Source organism: Pantherophis guttatus, chromosome 9 (assembly GCF_059756535.1).
Source record: "Pantherophis guttatus breed Tessera chromosome 9, ASM5975653v1, whole genome shotgun sequence".
NCBI lineage: Eukaryota > Metazoa > Chordata > Lepidosauria > Squamata > Colubridae > Pantherophis > Pantherophis guttatus.
The window spans coordinates 22,184,439-22,206,306 of NC_142071.1; the positions used below are offsets into that span (position 1 = coordinate 22,184,439).

General features: G+C 42.2%; 1 protein-coding gene across 4 annotated transcripts in view; it reads left to right on the forward strand.

The window, feature by feature from the left end:
* Positions 1 to 21,868, forward strand: part of PRDM10 (PR/SET domain 10) — a 66,176-nt gene that overhangs the window by 19,171 nt on the left and 25,137 nt on the right. For 3 of the 4 annotated variants that reach the window (XM_034421964.3, XM_034421965.3, XM_034421966.3), the window contains exons 4-10: positions 1,235 to 1,294; positions 11,411 to 11,681; positions 14,726 to 14,967; positions 16,131 to 16,334; positions 18,745 to 18,817; positions 19,477 to 19,594; positions 21,023 to 21,152. In XM_034421964.3, coding sequence (XP_034277855.1) covers positions 1,235 to 1,294; positions 11,411 to 11,681; positions 14,726 to 14,967; positions 16,131 to 16,334; positions 18,745 to 18,817; positions 19,477 to 19,594; positions 21,023 to 21,152 — 1,098 coding nt within the window. The remainder of the gene's footprint in view (positions 1 to 1,234; positions 1,295 to 11,410; positions 11,682 to 14,725; positions 14,968 to 16,130; positions 16,335 to 18,744; positions 18,818 to 19,476; positions 19,595 to 21,022; positions 21,153 to 21,868) is intronic. The other variant, XM_034421969.3, reaches the window with a different exon arrangement.

The window sequence follows — 21,868 nt, forward strand, 5'->3', positions numbered from 1 at the left end:
TTGTGGAGAGAGGGTGGCATATAAGTCCGATAATAAATAAATAAATAAATAAATAAATAAATCCATGTTTAATCATTGTTTATGGAATTAACCCAACGACAGACACATTGAATTATTTATTTAACCCAACATTCTGGGTTGAAATGTGGTTCAGATGAGTTTGTAAGTCAACATTTTCTGAATGTAGTTATGTCTTCACTGTGCTTTCCAGGATTTCTGCTGCAAATTCTTTCTAGGGGAGACCAGGCCTCGAATATTTTTCATTCAAAGTGGCTGTTTCACCACCAAACTATGCCCTTCCCCTACTTACATAGGACATAAAACAGCCTTGTTAGGGTTTTCAATTGGCTCCTATGAACTGGGAAACCAATTTCTGTAGGACAGGGGTCTCCAAACCTGGCAACTTTAAGACTTGTGGACTTCAACTCCCAGAATTCCCCACGGCTGGCTGGGGAATTCTGGGAGTTGAAGTCCACAAGTCTTAAAGTTGCCAAGTTTGGAGACCCCTGCTGTAGAACATACCAATGCATTTGTACAATAATGGGATGGTCGACAAACTGTCTTTCAGAGAAACCTAGCTTAATAAGTTTTTAGGGAATGTCCTTGTTTGAAAAGACTGTACAAAAAATTAAATCCGTTATGTGCTATTCATGAAACATCAGACTGTGTGGATCGGCTTCTTTTTTTAAAAACAAATTCATTTTTAGCATCATAAGGTCATTTTAGATGCCTGTGCTAAATCGCCACGCAGATGTTTCTTTTCAACTTTTGATGTGATTGCTTTCCGTCTTAAATTTCAAATATTCATAGCTATGCTTTGAAAGATACATTAGTGCTCTCTAGATCAGGGGTCTCCAACCTTGGCAACTTTGAGCCTGAAGGACTTCAACTCCCAGAATTCTTTGCTGACTGGAGAGTTGAAATCCTCTAGGCTTAAAGTTGCCAAGGTTGGAGACCTCTGCTCTAGATGAAAGCTGCTGTCTTAACGATATCTCACGCTTTTGAGAACTCCGCTGACGTTTAGATGCTGAAACAAAACATATTTTCATATAAAGGTATAGAATATTAATGTATTAAATATTTACCACAGCAGCAAAGGTATTTGGCCTGATCAAAAAATCAAAATAAATTACTTCTGATATCAGTTCCTCAGCAGCAATATTTTTTTTTAATAAACTTCCAATAGCCAAAGAATATTGAAATTATTTTAATCCTTTTTAACTTATTTTTTAAGACTCTTTTCACAGACCCGTCTCAAGTCACGTATGTTCAGCAAGATGCAGAGACGCAGCAGGTAAGGCTTAAACCATTTCCTTGATTTATAAATGCATCCTTTGAGTTATTATTGTTATTTTTTTTGGAGACAGTTCTTGCTAATAAATACACATCAGTTCGCCCCAGATCGGGCAAACCGGTAGTGGTGGCGGGGGAGCAGAGGTGGGTTTCAGCAGGTTCTGACCAGTTCTGGAGAACCGGTAGCGGAAATTTTGAGTAGTTCGGAGAACTGGTAGTAAAAATTCTGGCTGGCCCCGCCCCCATCTATTCTCTGCCTCCCAAGTCCCAGCTGATCAGGAGGAAATGGGGATTTTGCAGTAACCTTCCCCTGGATTGGGGAGGGAATGGAGATTATACAGTATCCATCCCTTGCCACGCCCACCAAGTCACGTCCATCAAGCCATGCCACACCCACTAAGCCACACCCACAGAACCGGTAGTAAAAAAATTTGGAACCCACCACTGGGCGGGAGGTCTGCCCACCCACCCGAATGCTTCTGCGCCTGCGCATGAGCAAACAGGTAGCAAACTAAATGGAAACCCACTACTGATACACATGCGTGCATACACACACACACAAACACACACACGCACACACACACCCCACCCCACGTTTCTGGTACTTCCTCAGGCTGAATTCATCTATTATTTATTTGATGTGGCAGGAAAAGCCAACAAAAGAACAATTAAGTTTGAAAATGAATGAGAATCCGGCTGCAGTCTGCTGAGATAAACATACTGGAAAAGATTTAGTTTGATAAGTGTTGCAAGTTGATAATGCTGCCAGCCCCTTTGTTCTAAGCCCACCATTTCTTATTGTGCCGGAAAGTGGTGCAGTCGTTAGAATGCAGTATTGCAGGCAAACTCTGCCCGCAGCCAGGAGTTCAATCCTGAGCTTGTCGATCGAAAGGTCGGCAGTTCAGCGGTTCAAATCCCTAGTGCCATGTAACGGGGTGAGCTCCCGTTACTTGTCCCAGCTTCTGCCAACCTAGCAGTTCGAAAGCACGTAAAAAATGCAAATAGAAAAATAGGGACCACCTTTGGTGGGAAGGTAACAGCGTTTCCTGCGCATTTAGCGTTGAGTCATGCCGGCCACATGTCCACAGAGACGTCTTTGGACAGCGCTGGCTCTTCGGTTTTGAACGGAGATGAGCACCGTCCCCTAGAGTCGGGAACGACTAGCACGTATGTGCGAGGGGAACCTTTACCTTTATGGTATGTTGGATTTGGCAGTGGGCCATTTTTAATGCTAGCTTTATCTTGGGTTGGCCTCTCTGTTAAAACTAATTTTGTTGAGGGCAAGAAATTATCCCTTACTCAATTTTGCAAGTCTGTATGGTTAGCAGCAATGTTTTTTCCCCTCCCCACAATTGAAAGTCTCCAAATAGAAATAGAAGGGAAATTAGGCTTCTGAAGTTGTTTAGCAATCTTGCAAGGTGAAGCATCTTGCAAAATATGAACTTCTAAAAAGCAACATTTGGGCATATTTTCTTGTTCCTTCAGCCACAGCCATACTTGGACTCAGGCACTTGTCTAGAATAACTTTAAAAATTCCTCGGCGTGTCATTTTATAAAACTTATCAAAAACTAAAAATACTCACCAAGTACTTTTGCCAAAGCCTGTTCTTTAAGCTCTTAAAGTTTCACAAAATACTGACTTCAGCCTGATTTGTTATCTTTTAAAAATCCTTTTGCAAAAGGTAAAATGTGTAATGTTCTTTGCCATTAGGCTTTTGGTGATTATGAGGTTGTTTTTTTGTTGTTCAGAAGTTCAGAAATTAATTAACTTGTTTCTTAAGTGCATTGGGGGTTTTTTTGCTACATGGAATGAGAAAATTATAGGCAGGATTGTTGATTTTAATGTCGAACTAATAACAGTTGGAATGGAGAAACTGAGTGGCATCCTTTTTAAGATGAAATAAATACAAGATACACCGAGTTGCCAAAACCCATTCTTTCTGCAGCTCATCTTAATACTGCCGTGCTAAATACTTTCTCAATAATAAATCCTCTTCATGAGGCTAAACACAAGCAGGGCTTGTAAACTGAAGTCCTTAATGTATTCTCACTGTGGATAATTAGCCTAAAGCCATTGTTGAGATTCTGGATCTCTGGAGGGCATCTTGGTTTCACATTATAACAGCTGCAGAACTAAAAGACTTGGTTCACTCCATGGGAAGACATTGTAAGGCCATAATTCATACTAAAAGTTATTTTTATTTAATTATTAGTTAATATCAACTAAGTATTAACTGACATGGTGATCATTTTTGTATATCTCATTTTTTTTCTATGGTGATCATTTTTGTATATCTCGTTTTTTCTACGTGTTTCACTTTTCTTTTTTATACTGTAACTGCTATTCTAATAGCAAATCCTTCATAAAAGTTATTGCATTACATTCTTGATTAAATTATCTTTCCATTGATATATAATTTTATGGTACTACTCCAAAAAAAAAAAAAAAGTGGTGTTATTAGCTTGTTTTAGAAAATACACTTTTCCCAAAAGGTTTCCACAATTTTGGCCACTACTGTAGTTACTGTGCAGACCAAAACAGAGATTAGAATAAGAGAGATGTTTGGAAGTACAATTTCTATCATTCTGGACAATGGGCTGTGGTCAGTGTGAAAAATAAGTGGAGAGGAAACAACTTGCCTACTCCTGGTGAAGGAAAGAGTTCAGCACCACAATGTTGACAAGACTAAAGTCTAAGGAGAGGCCTTAGAGTAAGGGGTGTCAAACTCAAGGTCTGCGGGTTGGATCTGGCCCCCAATGTGGTCCAGGCCCAGCCTGGAAAATGTAAGGGGCTAACCCATGTCGCTTCAGCCCGGTCTACCCAATGCAAAGATGAAACATCGGGCCAGCAATTTCGGGAGTGGCATCAAGCTGGCCACGCCCACCCAGTCACACACCCCCCCCCGATTTCAACCACAGCCCTAATGCGGTCCTCAATGAAATTGAGTTTCACCTGCCTTAGAGTCCATAAGGATGGCATGAACCAGTCAAGCCTGCATAGTAAATGAACCTTCTTTTAAAGAAGTAGATGGCTATCTGTACAACAACTGATGACCTACTTTTAGCGGTCCACGATAGAAAGCATCCTCACTTATTGCATTACGGTATGGCATAATGTTAAGGATATTCTTGGCTTATAACCGATGTTGTGGGTTATTGAGCAGAGTACCCTTTGAGTATATGCATGAAAAGCGACTGGGAGTGAACAATCACAGTTAACATACAAACACATTGAGTTGTGGTAGTCATTTACTTTTAGAAAAAAGTAAAGCAAAGTCCAAAAACAATCCAGATAAGGCGAGAGTTAGAAGATCAATTTAGGGATATTTCAAGTACAAAGTCTTCTTACCAGTTGTAGTCATACATAATAAAACAGTTCTTCTTGAGTTTCAAAACAGGAACAAGTTCAATATCAAAACATTCAATAAATAGTAGAAAGCAACATATAGCTATGATCAAACAGTGATCATGCAGAGAGTTCAGGTAGAAAGTTACAGCAAGTAAGCAGGTAAAATGGTGGTGTATCCACACAAGCCATGATCTAGACTTCCCTTAAGTACATTTGCTACAAAGCTTAGCCAATCAGGATACAGGATGATGCAATACAGTCTTAAAGCAATATAATACCTTTCTGACTGCAAACATACATTGTTGGTTTATATATTGCCTGACCAACTAGTTAGACAAATAACCATTTCCTAACACATGCCATCCTGACAGCCGCGGATTAGAGAGGGTGGGAAGCACAGCACAAAACATTGTGGGCTGCCCCCTGATATCACTAGACGAGACTGCTAGGGCTCGCTGCCTTAGAAGAGTGAGGAAAATCCTCAGGGACAACTCACACCCTGGTCACTCCTTCTTTACCCTTCTACCAATTGGGAAGGAGATATAGAAGCATAGCCAGCCGCACGAACAGGCTGAACAATTTTTATCTGTGGGCTGTCTCTCTGGAATGCGAAATAACATCATAATTACATATGATGGACTTGCAGGGCCGGCGCAATGTGTAACATTTTCACACTGGTGTAATAAGACTGGGTGTTTGTTAATATGATTTATTGGGTTAGGGATTTTCTGTCTTCACTGTGAATTGTATTGTGTTGGGGGGGTGCACTGAGGGAGCTCGATCAATCTCATTGTACTACTTCTACTACTACTACTACTACTACTACTACTAATAATAATAATAATAATAATAATAATAATAATAATAGAAGAGAAAGCAATTAATGGTCTGAGTACAACAACAAAGAAGAGTAACATCAAGAATGATTTCCAGACTCAAAAGCAAATTGAGGAAGAAAGGGAAGAAGAGGATACTGAAATGGATGAAGATAAAGAACAAGGAAGCACTAAAGAACAAACACCAACAGATAGTGCTCAATTAGCTGGAAAAATAAAGCACCAAATGGAAGATGCTGAAAGAACACGTTTGCCAAAGCTGAACCAGGTGAACCGGAAAGAATTGAGAAAAGTACTAAAAAAGGTCAATGAGGCTGTGCAAACTATTCGAACCACTACATTAGCCGAAACTAACCAACTGATGTATGCAGCAGCCGTCATAACCACCAAAGAACTGGGGTTGAAAATACAAAAGAACCAAAGAGGCAAGAAGGGGAAGCCTAAGTGGAAAATTCGGTTAGAATTGAAGATCAAAAAAGTACGTGGAGATTTGAGCAACTTGAAGAACCTAAGGCAAGGTCAGTTAAAGAACAAGCAGGTCAAAAGCAGCCTGGAAGCAAGATACGATCTAAGGAATAAGGAGATTGCAGTAGTAATTGAAGAGCTGAAGCAGAGGATTGTTGCCATCGCTGAAAAGATTAAAAGGTATGAAAACCGAGTAACTCAGTTCAAGGAAAACTCACAGTTCAGAGCAAATCAGCACCAGTTTTATAAGAATTTAGAAAATGGAAACGGAGTAACAACAAATGAAAAGCCTGATAAAGAGAAAGCTCTGAAATTCTGGAAGAATTTGTGGGAAAACAACAAGAAGCACAACAGAAATGCAAAATGGATCAGACAGGTTGAGGACTCTATTAAAGTGCATAAAATGGAAGACGTGAAAATAACAAAAGCATTGGTGCAAAGACAGTCAAGAAAAGTGAAGAACTGGAGTGCACCTGGACCGGATGAGCTGCATGGCTTCTGGTTAAAGGCACTTACAAGTCTGCACAAAAGATTGGCAACCCAGATGAACCAGATCCTAAAAACACCTGAAAATGATGGATGGATGACAACTGGAAGGACATTTTTGATCCAAAAAGATAAAGAAAAAGGAAAGGACCCTGGAAACTATAGGCCAATCACCTGCTTGCCAACAACATACAAGCTTCTTACTGGTATCATTGCAAACCAAATCTATGGATACCTGGAAAGAAATAACTTGCTTCCTGTAGAACAGAAAGGATGCTGCAAAAACTCAAGAGGAACAAAAGATCAATTGCTGATCGACAAGCTAATCCTAAAGAACTCAAAGAAAAGACGAACCAACCTGTTCATGGCTTGGATAGACTATAAGAAAGCATTTGATTCAGTTCCCCATAGCTGGATCAAGAAATGCCTGGAAATATTAGGCATCAGCAGCAACATACAAAAATTCATGGAATCTTCAATGAACCTCTGGAAAACAAAACTTATGGCTAATGAAGAAGAACTGGGTGAAGTTGAAATTAAACAAGGCATTTTCCAGGGCGATTCCCTTTCACCCCTACTTTTTATACTCTCAATGCTACCACTGACAATCATTTTGAAGAAGATGAACTGTGGATACAAACTTGCAAAGAAAGGACTGAAAATCTCGCACTTGATGTACATGGATGATTTGAAGCTGTTTGGTAAAACAAAAGCTGAACTGAATTTATTAATTGAAAACACAAAAGAATTCAGCCAAGACATTGGTATGCAGTTTGGAATTGACAAATGTGCAACAATAGCAACCAAAGCAGGCAAGATCATAAAAGAGGATGGAATAGAACTAGAGAATGAAGAAATGATAAAGGCAGTAAAATCAGAAGAAGGCTACAAGTACTTGGGAATTTTAGAAGCCTCTGACTTAATGCATAATAAAGTCAAGGAATTAACTTCAGCCAAGTACATTCGGCGAATTCGTAAGATATTAATGTCCAAATTGAGTGGAGGAAACATCATAAAAGCCATAAATACCTGGGCTATACCTGTGATTAGATACTCTGCAGGAATAATTGACTGGACCCAGATGGAGTTAGACAATTTGGACAGAAAAACAAGGAAGCTTATGACAATGAATCATGCCTTGCACCCTAAAAGTGATGTTGACCGATTATATTTACCAAGAGCAGAGGGTGGTCGAGGACTCCTACAAGTAAAGCAGACTGTGGAAGAAGAAAAACGCAGCTTGAATGATTACATCCAGAAAAGTGAAGAACCAATGATTAAGGAAGTAAATAAAGGAGGCCTTTTAAAGACAACTAAAACAAAAGCAGAATATAAGAAAGAAGTAATTGAGCAGCGAGCTGAAAATTGGAAACACAAAGCTCTGCATGGCCAATACTTGAAAAGTATTGAAGGCAAAGCTGACCAGAAACTAACTTGGAACTGGTTAAGATCAGGAGTACTGAAAAAAGAAACAGTAAGCTTTATTTTGGCAGCTCAAGAACAAGCCCTAGCCACAAACTGTATGAAGGCAAAAATTCAACATGTTACCACCAACAGCAAATGCCGCCTCTGCAATGAGAAAGATGAGACAGTCGACCACCTGATCAGTGGGTGCAGCAAAATTTCACAAACTGACTACCTACAACGCCATGACCGTGTTGCTAAAATCATTCACTGGAAATTGTGCCAGAAGTTTGGATTTGAGTACAGCAAAAACCACTGGGAACATCAGGTTGAGAAAGTTTTAGAGAATGAGAAACTCAAGATCTTGTGGGACTTTAGGATTCAGACTGACAGGCACTTGGTCCACAACACACCTGACATAACAATAGTTGAAAAGAAAAAAGTATGGTTCATTGACATTGCAATACCTGGTGATGCACGAATTGAAGATAAGCAGCAAGAAAAAACCACAAAGTACCGGGACTTACAAATTGAAGTTGAGCGATTGTGGAAAAAGAAATCGTGTGTTGTCCCAATTGTAATTGGAGCCCTCGGAGCAATACCCAAAGGGCTACCCCGCTATTTAGAAATTCTAAATTCGCCGGACTTGAACATTTGACTCTACAAAAAACCACCTTACTCGGAACAGCTTACATCCTCCGACGATACCTTAACAGTTCCTAGGTCCTTGGTTAGGACTCGAGCTGCTGAGCTATTAACCAGCCTCAAAGGCTGTGAATCTCACTAAAGATTAACCAATAAATAATAATAATAATTTTATTGTCATTGTACATATATACACAGTATACCCATACAACGAAATTCACTTAACACCCAAAGACCAGGTCCAACACACAGAACAATTCCCAAATACCACCCACCCACCCACCACAAATTCCCCCCCCCCAAACCACCCAAACATCCACACAACAGACCGAGTAATGCTGTCCAACAGCTCACTGATGGTGGCCCTTTAATTCATTGTTGAGTGCAATTATAGCTCTGGGATAAAAACTATTCAGAAAATGTGTGGTCCGAGTTTTAATTGTTCTGTATCTTCTGCCGGAAGGCAACAGTCCAAAAAGATTGTAAGCAGGATGGGAAGAGTCTCTGAGAATGTTAGGCAACTTCCTCAAACACCGAGATTCAAAGAGCAGGGCTGGTAGCTGGAGTCCGATGATATTCTGGGCAGTTTTAATGATTCTCTGTAGAGCTTTTTTGTCTGCTACAGAGCTGCTCCCATACCATGCAAGAATGCCGCATGTCAGGACACTCTCAATGGTGCTGTGATAATAGGACAGAAGTATCTTCTGCCAGAAGGCAACAGCCCAAAAAGATTGTAAGTGCACATATGTTGTGCACTGATAATAAAGATTATTATTATTATGTATAGGTAGTCCTCAATTTATAGTCACAATTGAGCCCAACATTTCCCTTGCTAAACGAGACATCTTATTACTGCCGTGCTAATTATTTTCTCAGTAGTAAATCCTCTTTATGAGTTTAAACACAAGCAGGGCTTGTAAACCAAAGTCCTTAGTGTATTCTCACTGCAGGTAATTAGCCTAAAGCCATCGTTGAGATGTTGGACCTCTCTGGAGGGTACTCACCATTGTTAAGTGAGTCTTGCCCCATTTTGCGAACTTCCTTGCCACCGTTGTTAAGTGAATTACTACTGCAGTCAGTAGTGTTACATTAGTAACACTGTCATTAAGCGAATCCAGCTTCCCAATTGACTTTGCTTGTCAGAAAAACGCAAAAGGGGAGATCACGTGGTCCTGGGATGCTGCAACTGTCATAAATACATGCCAGTTGCCAAATCCAAATTTTGATCCCAAAATTTGCCACAAAGGATGAAGCCACGATCATCAGTGAGAAAAATGGTCACGAGTCACTTTTTTTCAGCGCTGTTGTAACTTCGAATGGTCACTAAATGAACTGTCGTAAGTCAAGGACTACCTGAATGTCAGTTCCTGGTTGGGGTGTTGTTATGAATATGGCTATTACCTAACTTGTTGGGTTGGCAATATATAAACCATCAATGTAGCTTTCAGACTGCTGAATTGCATCATACTGTGTCCTGATTGGTTAGTTCTGTAGCCAATGTCCTTAAGAGGGAGCTAGAAACATGGTTTGTTCTCTCTGTTGTTCTTGCTCTCTGATATCTCTGTATGCTACTGTTTGCAAATCCAGAAGAACTGTTTATGGTGAATGACTAAGACGACTGGTAAGAAGACTTTGTTATTGGATTATCCCTGGACTGTCGTTTTGGCTATCTCCTGATTTATATGAGTATGACCTGGGCTGTTTATTGGACTGTGGTTTACTTTTTCCTGAAAGTAAACTATAACACAACTCAGTGTATCTGTGTGGTTACTGTGCTTATTCATAACTACTCTCAACCGCTTTCATGTGCACACCCTTGCTACTCAAGGGTTACTCTGCAAATTCCTTAACAGGTGTCACTGAACGAGCTGTTGTACATCAAGGACTAGATGTCGTTGACTTCAGCAGTTGGACTGTGTTCACGTTTTCCCTTTTGATTTGGTTTTCATTGAAATGGAGAGGCTGGTTCCCTTGGTCGCACAAGCGGAGCACAATGGTCTTGCCGAGAAGACCTGGCAGATGGAAACGAAGAGGAAATAGCCCTCTTTGGTTAACTCTTGATCTGGATGCCTATGGAGATTCCCGGTCAACCAGGTCGTGGTTGTCCCAAAGGTGCTTTTTTTCAAGAGGCAACTGGACTTTCTTGGTTTTTCTTTGAAGACGTTTTGCTTCTCATCCAAGAAGCTTCTTCAGCTCTTGATCTGGATGGAAGCAGGAGTAGACAATCTGTTAAAAAGATGTTGAGACTAGAAAGAGTGCAGAGAAGCGCAACCAGGAGGATCAGGGGACTGGAGACTAAAACATACGATGAACGGTTGCAGGAACTGGGCATGGCTAGTCTAGTGAAGAGAAGGACCAGGGGAGACAGGATAGCAGGGTTCCAATATTTGAGGGGCTGCCACAGAGAGGAGGGGGTCAAGCTATTTTCCAAGGCACCCGAAGGCCAGACAAGGAATAATGATGGAAACTGATCGAGGAGAGATTCAACCTGGAAATAAGAAGAAATTTTCTAACAGTGGAAAATCAACACAAGGAACAGAAGTTGCCTTCAGAAGTTGTGGAAGCTTCATCACTGGAAGCTTTCAAGAAGAGACTGGTCTGCCATTTGTCAGAGATGCTGTGAGGTCTCCTGCTTGACCAGGGGGCTGGACTAGAAGACCACCAAGGTCCCTTCCAACTCAGTTAATCTGTTAAGATCTGTTAAAAATGAGGTCCACATTCCCGCAGCAGTAATTTGTTAGGGGATGCAAGTGGCTATAGGAATATCAGAGCTGAAACTAGGTAGGGCCACTTTTTTCTGACCCTCCTTTCCCTCTTGTTTTCTGGTTCTCTGTTATCCATGTTAGGGATGAGAAGAAAAGAATGGGAATCTTGCATTGTTTCTCCTAGCTGACTGCGCCTTATTCTTTTTTTCCCCCTCTGTGTTTTCCAGGTGTCAATACCAATTCACAGCCAAGCGTTGCCTCCTATGGAGGCTGTGGATGATTCTGGCTCTCTCGAAACTTTGCACAACCCGATGGGTAGTATGGAAGCAAAAGAGCAAAACGAGGAGGAGGGGGATGAGGAGGAAGAGGAGGAGGAGGAAGAAGAAGACGAGGACGAAGACGACGACGAGGACGACGAGGAGGAGGAAGAAGGGGAGGACACAGACATGGATGAATGGGACCCAGATCCACCTCGTCCCTTCGACCCCAATGACCTGTGTAAGTCAAAACCTTGTAACCCTTCCAGAAGTTGTGATACCTTTGATGACATGTGTGAACAGTGTGGCACCTGGGCGTCATACATTCTAATACAAATAAAACTAATCAAGTTAATCATAATTCTTACATTCAATCCGCTTATTATTTTTCTAATAATAATACATACTTATATTAATTTATAGTCTATCTGTCATGCCTGGAAGCCATATAACCTGTGTGCCTTGAGGATCCAGGCCTGCCACAATCATACCGTGGGAAGTTGGGAGGGGGGATTGCATGAGTGAAGTAGAGATAGCCATAACAAACTTCTCTAAGAGAAGTTCAAGGCCATGGTGTCGGGCAGCTGTGTAAAGAAGAAATGGGAATCTGTTCGGGAAAGAACTGATTGGAGCTGTGTGGACATGTGGGAGATGTGGGCAAGGTCTTGAACTCTCTTGTGGGTGAGGAAAACCCGGAAGCTTTCAGATTCGGGTTTTCCCAGATGTGCCAATATGACATCTCTAATGAAAGTCAGCTTTGAGGAACTTCAAGCCTCGGAGTTTGATTTCATTGGGGATATTACTTGGAACCCTGACATTATCTTTGTTCAATTCTTCCACATTTTCTCTTGTTATTACTTTCATTTTATACTATACAAATGTATACACTAATATTCCCTCTTTTCTTATTTCTGTCACTTATTCTAGCTTTTAATCGTATCACCCTTTGTTAAGAGACTTTTTCTTTCTTTCTTATCTGACTTCTAACCATCTCACCTACTTAAGAAAAGAAAAAAGAAAAAGGAGAAGAGAGAGAGAGAGAGAGAGAGAAAAGGAAAAGTAACTCAGAACAACAGAAAAGAAAAATCATCCATCCTCTCTTGCCCGCTTCAATACTTTTAATCACTACCCTTTAAAAGAAAAATAGGAAAAAAGAAGAGTGAATCAAAACAACAATATAAAAATAAAAAGGAAATCATCTATCCATCGTCCCGTGTCCGCTTCAATATTTTAATTGCTATGCTCTTTTTTTTTTTCTTCTTCTGACTTGCCTCCCAAATTCCTCTCTTAAATCTTGACCTGCTTCTTGGATGTTTAATCTAGGCATTCCTCCCACCTCTTCCCTCTTCCACTGCCTAATTTCTAACATTTCTACCCAGGCCCCTATCTTACTTTCAAACATATCTTCCCACTCTCTTAATATATTTTCCCCCTGGTTTAGTTCAATAAATCATTTTGATTATCTTTATCCTCAGACCAAAGGTTGCTGCCATGTGCCTGTATATAAGAAGTGTCTATAGAAGGCCGAGAGCAAAAAAAAACCAAACCCAATTCCGTTCATCCTCTCTTGAGTTACTGACCATTTATTTATTTATTTATGTATTCATCAAATGTATTATGCCGCCCGTCTCACAGTTAGAATTGGTGATATCCTGGAGCAAGGAACTCTTGAAAATAATGGATGCCTTTTGGGTGCCAGGGAACTTGTAGCTAGTTAAAGACATGAAAGTTATTGCCTCCCAACATTGGCTTCAGAGTTTCTAGGTTCATTAGAAAGGGAAAGAACAGAGGTTCTCCAAAGCACCTGAAGGCAGGACAAGAAGAAGCAGTGGATGGAAACTAATCAAGGGGAGGACCAACCTAGAATTAAGGAGAACTTTTCCTTGACAGTTAGAACAAGTAATCAGGGTGCAATGACTTAGGTCTAGAGGTTCTCCCTGAAGGTTTTTAAGAAGAGATTGGACAACCATTTGTCTGAAATGGTAGGATGGCGAACTGCGTGGAAATTTCGTGCGCATGCATGCGCGCGCTTCTTAAAGCCACGCTCCGGAAAAGCTGAACTTCCAGGTTCTAGTGCGCACATGTGCCCGTCGATCAGCTGGCCAGCGTGCATACGCAGGCTGGATTTCAGCACTGATGTGTGCGCAAAGGGATGGCGCTCCGGAAAAGCCAAACTTCTGCGTTCTGGCACGAGTGACAATCAGCTGGCTGGCACGCATGCGCACACTGGTTTTCGGCACAGTTGCATGTGCAAAGGACAGCTGATAATACCGTATATGTGGTACCTTGCTCAATAGTAGTAACTGTGAGAGGGAACTTAGAGTCCTAGTGGACAACCATTTAGATATGAGCCAGCAATGTGCAGCAGCTGCCAAAAAAGCCAACACAGTTCTGGGCTGCATAAACAGAGGAACAGAATCAAGATCACGTGAAGTGTTAATACCTCTTTATAAGGCCTTGGTAAGGCCACACTTGGAATCCTGCATCCAGTTTTGGTCGCCACAATATAAAAAAGATGTGGAGACTCTAGAAAGAGTGCAGAGAAGAGCAACAAAGATGATTAGGGGACTGGAAGCTAAAACATATGAACAGTTGCAGGAACTGGGTATGTTTAGTTTGATGAAGAGAAGGACTAAGGGAGACATGATAGCAGTCTTCCAATATCTCAGGGGTTGCTACAAAGAAGAGGGAGTCAAGCACCTGAGGGCAGGACAAGAAGCAATGGGTGGAAACTAATCAAGGAGAGAAGCCACTTAGAACTAAGGAGAAATTTCCTGACAGTAAGAACAATTAATCAGTGGAACAACTTGCCTGCAGAGGTTGTGAATGCTCCAACACTGGAAGTTTTAAAGAAGAGATTGGATAACCATTTGTCTGAAGTGGTGTAGGGTTTCCTGCCTAAGCAGGGGGTTGGACTAGAAGACCTCCAAGGTCCCTTCCAACTCTGTTATTCTATTCTATTCTATTCTATTCTATTCTATTCTATTCTATTCTATTCTATTCTATTCTATTCTATTCTATTCTATTCTGTTGTCGCGCGCGCATGCACGCCAGAAACGCAAAAGACAAACAGGCAAGGGCGTGTGTGCCGGGCAACATGGCTTTGCGTGCCACTTTGGGCATATGTGCCATAGGTTCACCATCACGGGTATAGGGTCTCCTGCTTGAGTTGGGGGTTGGACTAGAAGACCTCCAAGGTCCCTTCCAACTCTGTTATTCTGTTATTAAAATCTATTTTCTTACTCGTGGACTAAACATCGTATCTCTTCTACCTGTGTCTTTCAGGGTGCGAGGAATGCAATAATGCACATCCCTCGGTTTGTCCAAAGCATGGGCCCTTGCATCCCATCCCTAACCGGCCAGTTCTGACCAGAGCCAGAGCCAGTCTCCCCTTGGTGCTTTATATAGACCGGTTCCTGGGAGGGGTCTTCTCCAAGCGACGTATTCCTAAGCGCACCCAATTTGGTCCTGTGGAAGGGCCTCTGGTTAGGTTATCGGAGCTGAAGGACTGCTATATTCATCTGAAGGTAATCCCCTATCTTCTATTTTCCTCCATATTATCTTTTCAGAAATGAGTTTTCATTCTGAAAACTGTCTCCCTTTCTCACTCTCACTCACTCTTTCTTTCTTTCTCTCTCTTTCTCTCTTTCTGTCTCTCTCTCTTTCTCACTCTCTCTTTCTCTCTTTCTCTCTCTCTCTCTCTTTCTCTCTTACTCTCTCTCTCTTACTCTCTCTCTCTCTCTTTCTCCATCTCTCCCTTTCTTACTCTCACTTGCTATTTCTCTTTCTCTCTTTTTCTCACTCTTTCTCTTTCTCTCTCTCTCTTTGTCTCTCTCTTTCTCACTCTTTTATTCTTTCTCTCTCTTACTCTCTCTCTGTCTTCTCTCTTTCTCTCTCTCTCTCTCTCACACACACACTCCGTCTCTCTTTCTCTGTCTCTCCCTTTCACTCACTCTCTCTTTCTCTCTTTCTGTCTCTCTCACACTCTGTCTCTCTCTCTTTCTCTTTCTCTCTGTCTCTCTCACACTTTCTCACTCTCTCTCTGTCTCTCTCACACTCTGTCTCTCTCTCTCTCTCTTTCTCTGCCTTCTCCTCTCTGTCTCTCTCTCTCACACTCTCACTCACTCTCTCTTTCCTTTCTCTGTCTTCTCTCTCTTGGTCTCTCTCACTCTCTTTCTCTTTCTCACTCTCACTCTCTGTCTCTCTCACTCACTGACTCTCTCTCACTCTGTCTGTCTGTGTCTGTCTGTCTGTCTGTCTGTCTGTCTCTCTCTCTTTCTCTTTTCTCTCTCTCTCTTGTAAATTCGGGTTGACTTTGTATTTTCCATCTTTAATGCAAGCTTTTATTTCTGGAGAAAACTGGGAACTGTCACACCTTCCCACAGACCATGCTGGTCTCAAGGGGATTCTTTGTATATCTTCAGGCCTCGTACTCGATTTGTAAACATCCCTTGCCATTACTGTTTAAATATGGACTCTATAACAACTTAGCTATTTATTGTGTTGATCAATTAGCAGACTGAAAAATATTCTCCCATCTGCTGCTATTCATCACCTTAGTGGTTTCTCTGCTCTATTAAGCACCATCTTCCTACTTTTCAAATAGTTCTTTGGTAGATAACAGTGAACATGCAGTCCTGAGCTGCTTGGGGGTCATATGCGTGTTTCTCTTTTTTTATTTTTGCTACAGGTGTCCCTTGACAAAGGTGACAGGAAGGACCGGGATCTACAGGAGGACCTTTGGTTTGAGTTGTCCAGCGAAGCTCTGTGCAACTGGATGATGTTTGTGCGCCCCGCACAGAATCACCTGGAACAAAATTTAGTAGCCTATCAATACGGTCATCATATTTACTACACTACAATTAAAAATGTTGAGCCTAAACAAGAACTCAAGGTATGAGGTGACTATCTTAATAGAACTTCTTTTACACAAATCTGGTTGGTATTTCACCCCCACCCCCACCACCCTCCAAAGTTTGGAAAAATATTACTAATTCCATTCTCTGTATCTCACATTCTTCCTTTTAACTTCTGTTTTTAGCAGTGTTTTTCGACATTGGTAGCTTTGGAAAGTACTGCTTTGTAGTATAGATAATCCTCAACCAATGACTATGATTCATCATCATCATCATCTTTTAACGACTCCATAATCCCTTTTGGGGTGCAGTCTGGGCAACTTAATGGAGCCAGCAGAGTGTTTTTATGGCCAGATGCCCTTCCTGTCGCCAATGTGGAGTTTTGTTCAGCAGATGTATTCTCAGTGTGGCCAGAGAGAGAAATATCTGCCTCTACCTCGGATCGAACTCACAGCTTCCTGATTGTGAGGCGAGAGCTCCACTTCTAGGCCACCGCACCACTCCAAACCAATGACTACACTTGAGGCCAGAATTTCCATTTAGACTAAACCAGGGGTCAGCAACCTGCGGCTCTGGAGCCGCATGTGGCTCTTTCACCCCTCTGCTGCGGCTCCCTGTCACTCAAAATATACGTCACAACCGCCAATGTGCGACACCCACCAGCACACGATTTATTGAGCTTTTCAACCCCCAGCAGGCCAACCATGGATAAATCCAAGAAAAGAAATAATTCAGAAGAAAACAAAGTTTAATTCAACTACATATGCTAGTTTTGTGGCCGCTCAAGAAATAGTCAGGCACGGGAAGGGTTTTGTGGCTCCCAGTGTTTTCTTTTCTGTGGGAAACTGGGTCCAAATGGCTCTTTGAGTGTTTAAGATTGCAGACCCCTGGGCTAAACAAAGCGGTTGTTAAGTAACTCACGCCTGATTTTATGGTGGTTTTTTTTGTGTGCAATGGTTATTAAGTGAATCACTGAAGTTATTAAGCAAATCACACACTCCTGATAAAAGCTCCAAGATGGAGCACCTTGATTTACTTACTTACTTACTTACTTACTTACTCTTTCAGTTCTGTTGGCTGGCTGTTTGTCCTTACCTGGCCCAAAATATGGGATTTTTGCCCCTGTCTTGTCTGGGTTAATAATTAGTTAATAAGGTATCATTCATTCCAGTCGGCGTACCTCTGAGGTTTACAGCTTGGCTTGTGTGGGTGATGATATGGTATCTCAAGCAGGAAAAAAATCAGTCATCGCTGAGTTATTTTTATTTTTCATTAGAAGCAAATCAAATGGAGCTTAGAGAGAACAGTTGGGGAAAAAAGCTGTAAGCTTAACATTAAAAACAACAACAACAAAAATCAAAAACCTGGAGGCATTCACAAGACGAGTGCTACCATCTGGCAATCCCTGTTCCCTGGAGAGAGGGCTGCCTTCTCTGCCCTATTTCAAAGAGCAGACGGAGAATGCAAATCCCAACGTGAAAAAAGCAGGATCTGTGATCCAGAGTCGGTCCCCGTCAAAGCAAATCCTGAAACAAAACAGCACATTCTCCATTTCCCGTTACACGTGGGATATTTTAAAAATGTGTGCCTGTGAGTTGTGGCAGTCAGTAAAAGAGGATTTGTATACTTTCAGTATACAAAAGGGGCGCGGTGGCTCAGTGGCTAAGACGCTGAGCTTGTCGATCGAAAGGTCGGCAGTTCAGCGGTTCGAATCCCTAGTGCCGGGTAAAGGGTGAGCTCCCGTGACTTGTCCCAGCTTCTGCCAACCTAGCAGTTCGAAAGCAGGTAAAAAAAATGCAAGTAGAAAAATAGGGACCACCTTTGGTGGGAAGGTAACAGCGTTCGGTGCATCCTTGGCATTGAGTCATGCCAGCCATATGACCACGGGGACATCTTCGGATAGCGCTGGCTCTTCGGCTTTGAAACGGAGATGAGCACTGCCCTCTAGAGTCAGGAACAACTAGCATGTATGTGCGAGGGGAACCTGTATCTTTTTATACTTTCAGTCAAGCCGTTTATACTAGTTCTTGGTCACCCAGAATGGGAAATACGATTTTAAAAACCCTTCTATGAGTCATAATGTTATGGATTAATTTGCATAAAAGGCCTTCTGATATGTGGGTAGAAATTCACACTTGCTTATGAAGATGCAATACTTGAATCTATTTCCCCCCACCCCCACCCCCTCTTTCATCAAAGCACAAAAGGGCCTGAATAAAATAATAGCATGCTAGAAGTTGTGGATCAGTTTAGCTCAGTGAACAGAATGGAAGAGTTGAGCTGAGAAAGCCTGGAGCTGAATCACGGTTTGATCCAAAATTGGTTCTGTGACCCTGGGTTCCCTCTCCAGTCTGCAATTCGTGGAGGATGGGCACAAATTCTATTTCACTTTTTTTTAAAAAAAAAAACCCTCCTATGAATTTCCTTTCCATTTAATATCTGTTTTAGGTATGGTATGCTGCCTCCTATGCAGAATTTGTCAATCAGAAAATCCATGATGTATCGGAGGAGGAGAGGAAAGGTAAACATTTAAAATAAAGTTTTAGAGTTGCAAGTTATTTATTTATTTATTTATTTTTAAATTTGATTTATATGCTGCCCTTCTCCGGAGACTCGGGGCGGCTTACAATGCGTTAAGTAATAGCCTTCATCCTTTTGTATATTTATACAAAGTCAGCTTATTGCCCCCACAAACTGGGTCCTCATTTTACCCACCTTAGAAAGGATGGAAGGCTGAGTCAACCTTGAGCCTGGGGAGATTCGAACTTACAGTAATTGCAGACAGCTGGTGTTAATCACAATGCTTTTAGTCTGCTGAGCCATCAGGCTTGTTCTATTGATAGCAGATGCCCTTTATGTGCTTGGCTTCTTGCAAAAGAAGTGCTGTAGCTTTGTACAACTTCCTTCAAATGCAGCATTTCTGCATTTCAATCCACTGAGACAGTTCATTGGTTAGAAGAAGGAATAAAGGAATTAAGAAACTATTGTGTAAATCTTATGTGCTTTTTCTTGGGTCTGCTGTCTAACTTATCACTCTATTTCTCCTTCCGAGACTGTTTGGAAGGAGAAGATAAAATATAACTTGTAAGCTGAAATTGTGGGTGAATAACTGACAAAACCTGAAAAGCTTGGGGCGGTTTCTGAATATTTACTATTGATTGGTTTATCTTGAAAACACAGTTCTCCGAGAACAAGAGAAAAACTGGCCATGTTATGAGTGCAATCGACGGTTCATGAGCTCCGAACAGCTCCAGCAACATCTCAACTCCCACGATGAAAAGCTGGACTTCTTCAGCAGGTATTCTATCATTCACCTAATTGAACTGTTCCATGGAAATTTCTGTCCAAGAGAAACGGGAAGTGCCAAGAGTTCTGTCCAGGTTTTCCAACAAAGAGGGTTACAGTAATTATTTAAAGTTGACTGTTTGCTCAGGTGCATCCCTTTTCCCTTAAGAAGGAAGTCCTTCAGCGCAGTTTAGGAGACAGGGCAGCATTTCTACATTTCATAGCCTTGGAGGACCAAGGTGGCAGCTGCCCATTCAGCATCCTCAGCCTTTAGCTCCAAGCCCTCTTTAGATTCTCCCCTTCCACCCTTCCACCATCTACAAAAGCTGAGAGCCCATCTGTAGAGGAGATTCTATAAGAAAGATGGATGGACAACCCAAGAGAAGGTAGATGGACATCCACTAAAGATGCATGGGCATCTCAAGAGAAATCAGACATGGAATTACAACTCTGATAAAAGAACAACATGCTGACTGACCCGAATCCTTCCTATATCATCACTCCTGTTCCTTCCACCAGAAGATATAATCTCTCCTTGGTTATCGTTTTTATAGCTTAGGCCCATGATGGCGAACCTATGGCACGCGTGCCCAAAGTGGCACATGAAGCCATGTCGCCCGGCATGCGCGGCCTTGCCGGTTTGTCTTCTGGGTTTCTGGCATGCATGCACGCATGATGATCAGCTGTCCTTCAACCATGTGGCAGTGCTCAAAACCGGTGTGCGCATGTACACCAGCCAGCTGATTGTTGGGTGCGCATGCACATCAGAATCTGGAAGTTCAGCTTCTCTGGAGTGCAATCCCTTTGTGTGCGCAGCAGTGCCGAAAACCATCCTGCGCAAGCACGCCAGCCAGCTGATCATTGGGCGCACATATACGCTAGAACCCAAAAGTTTTTCCGGAGTGTGGCTCTGACGAGCATGCGCAGGTGGGACATTTCCGCATGACCTTTTTGGCACTCGGTACCGAAAAGGTTAGCCATCTCTGGCTTAGGCTATAAAAAACTGTAGGCTAAATACAGGGAGCCTACAATTCTCTATAGATGTGGTTAGACTACAGCAGAGTTCCCCAACCTTTCTGGTTTTGCTGACTGGTGGGGGGGGGGGGAGGAGATTGTTCCACATGACCATGCACAGCTCCATTTCAACAAGTGGCAGGCAAGAACTCACATGTGAATGGACCACATGCATCCACACTCTCCCACTGCTTTGGTTGGCCCTGTTCAGAGCAGCTCACGGCCCAGTAGTGGGCTGGGGCCCCGGAGTTGGGGCCCCCTGGACTACCGTGTTTATTATTCCTAAACTTGCTGACTAGGGCTGATGGTAAGTGGGAATCTAACCATAGAAAGCTACAGTCCCTGCTCCTTTTCTTAAGCTGATGTTTACAAAGGATGACAAAGGGGCCTCACTGTCCTCTAACCCAGAAATCTGTATGTTTTGTAGAGCGAGAGGCAGAGGTCGTGGACGAGGGAAGCGAAGGTTTGGTCCAGGAAGGCGACCTGGCCGTCCTCCAAAATTCATGCGCTTGGAAGTAACCAACGAAAATGGGGGGAAGTGTGCAGAAGAGAGCCAGGTACATATGTAGGGAGTGGGTGAATTGAGTTTTGCGGAAAGGAGGAACCGAGTTTGCCTTGTTGGGTCGGGTCCCTTGAAATTTCATTTTAATGCCATTTCTGGAAAAAGAGCCAAGTGTCTCCAACAGCTGGAACAGCTGCTCAGCACCATTTGTATCGTCTACCATTTTGGTGGCATTAAAAAAAAAAAAAACCCTAATGTCAGCATTCCAAGTAATGCGCCCATAGAAAGCAGAACTCCGAGGCAGGGAGATTCCTCAAAGGGCAACTTTATTGGATACATCGTATTAGCACAACAGGTGAAAACCGACTCCGAAAGTTCCTGCGGTTTTCACCTAATTAAAAGAGAAAGTTTTCCCCCTTTCCCCAATTCATCAGTCACATCGTCCAATTGAGGGGCTGGCTAGTTGCTTAGTTACTTCGCTCTTGTTGGAATGACCTTGGTTCTCACAGGAAAACTTCTAATTTTGACTAGAACACCCCAGCTAACTATTTCCCTCCCCCTCCCATCTAGTGGCAGCCCTGAAGCCTCAAAGATGGCCCCAGCCAGATTCGCTTCAGGGTTGACACCCATTTTGCAGTTTTGGAAAAAAAAAAACCATATATAACTTTCTAATCTTTCCCTACCAAAATAAGAAAGAAGAATAGGAAAAAAAAAATGGTTTCCTCCCAATGTAGTAGTCTATAGTTTCCTCATTGGATATATGTCTTACAA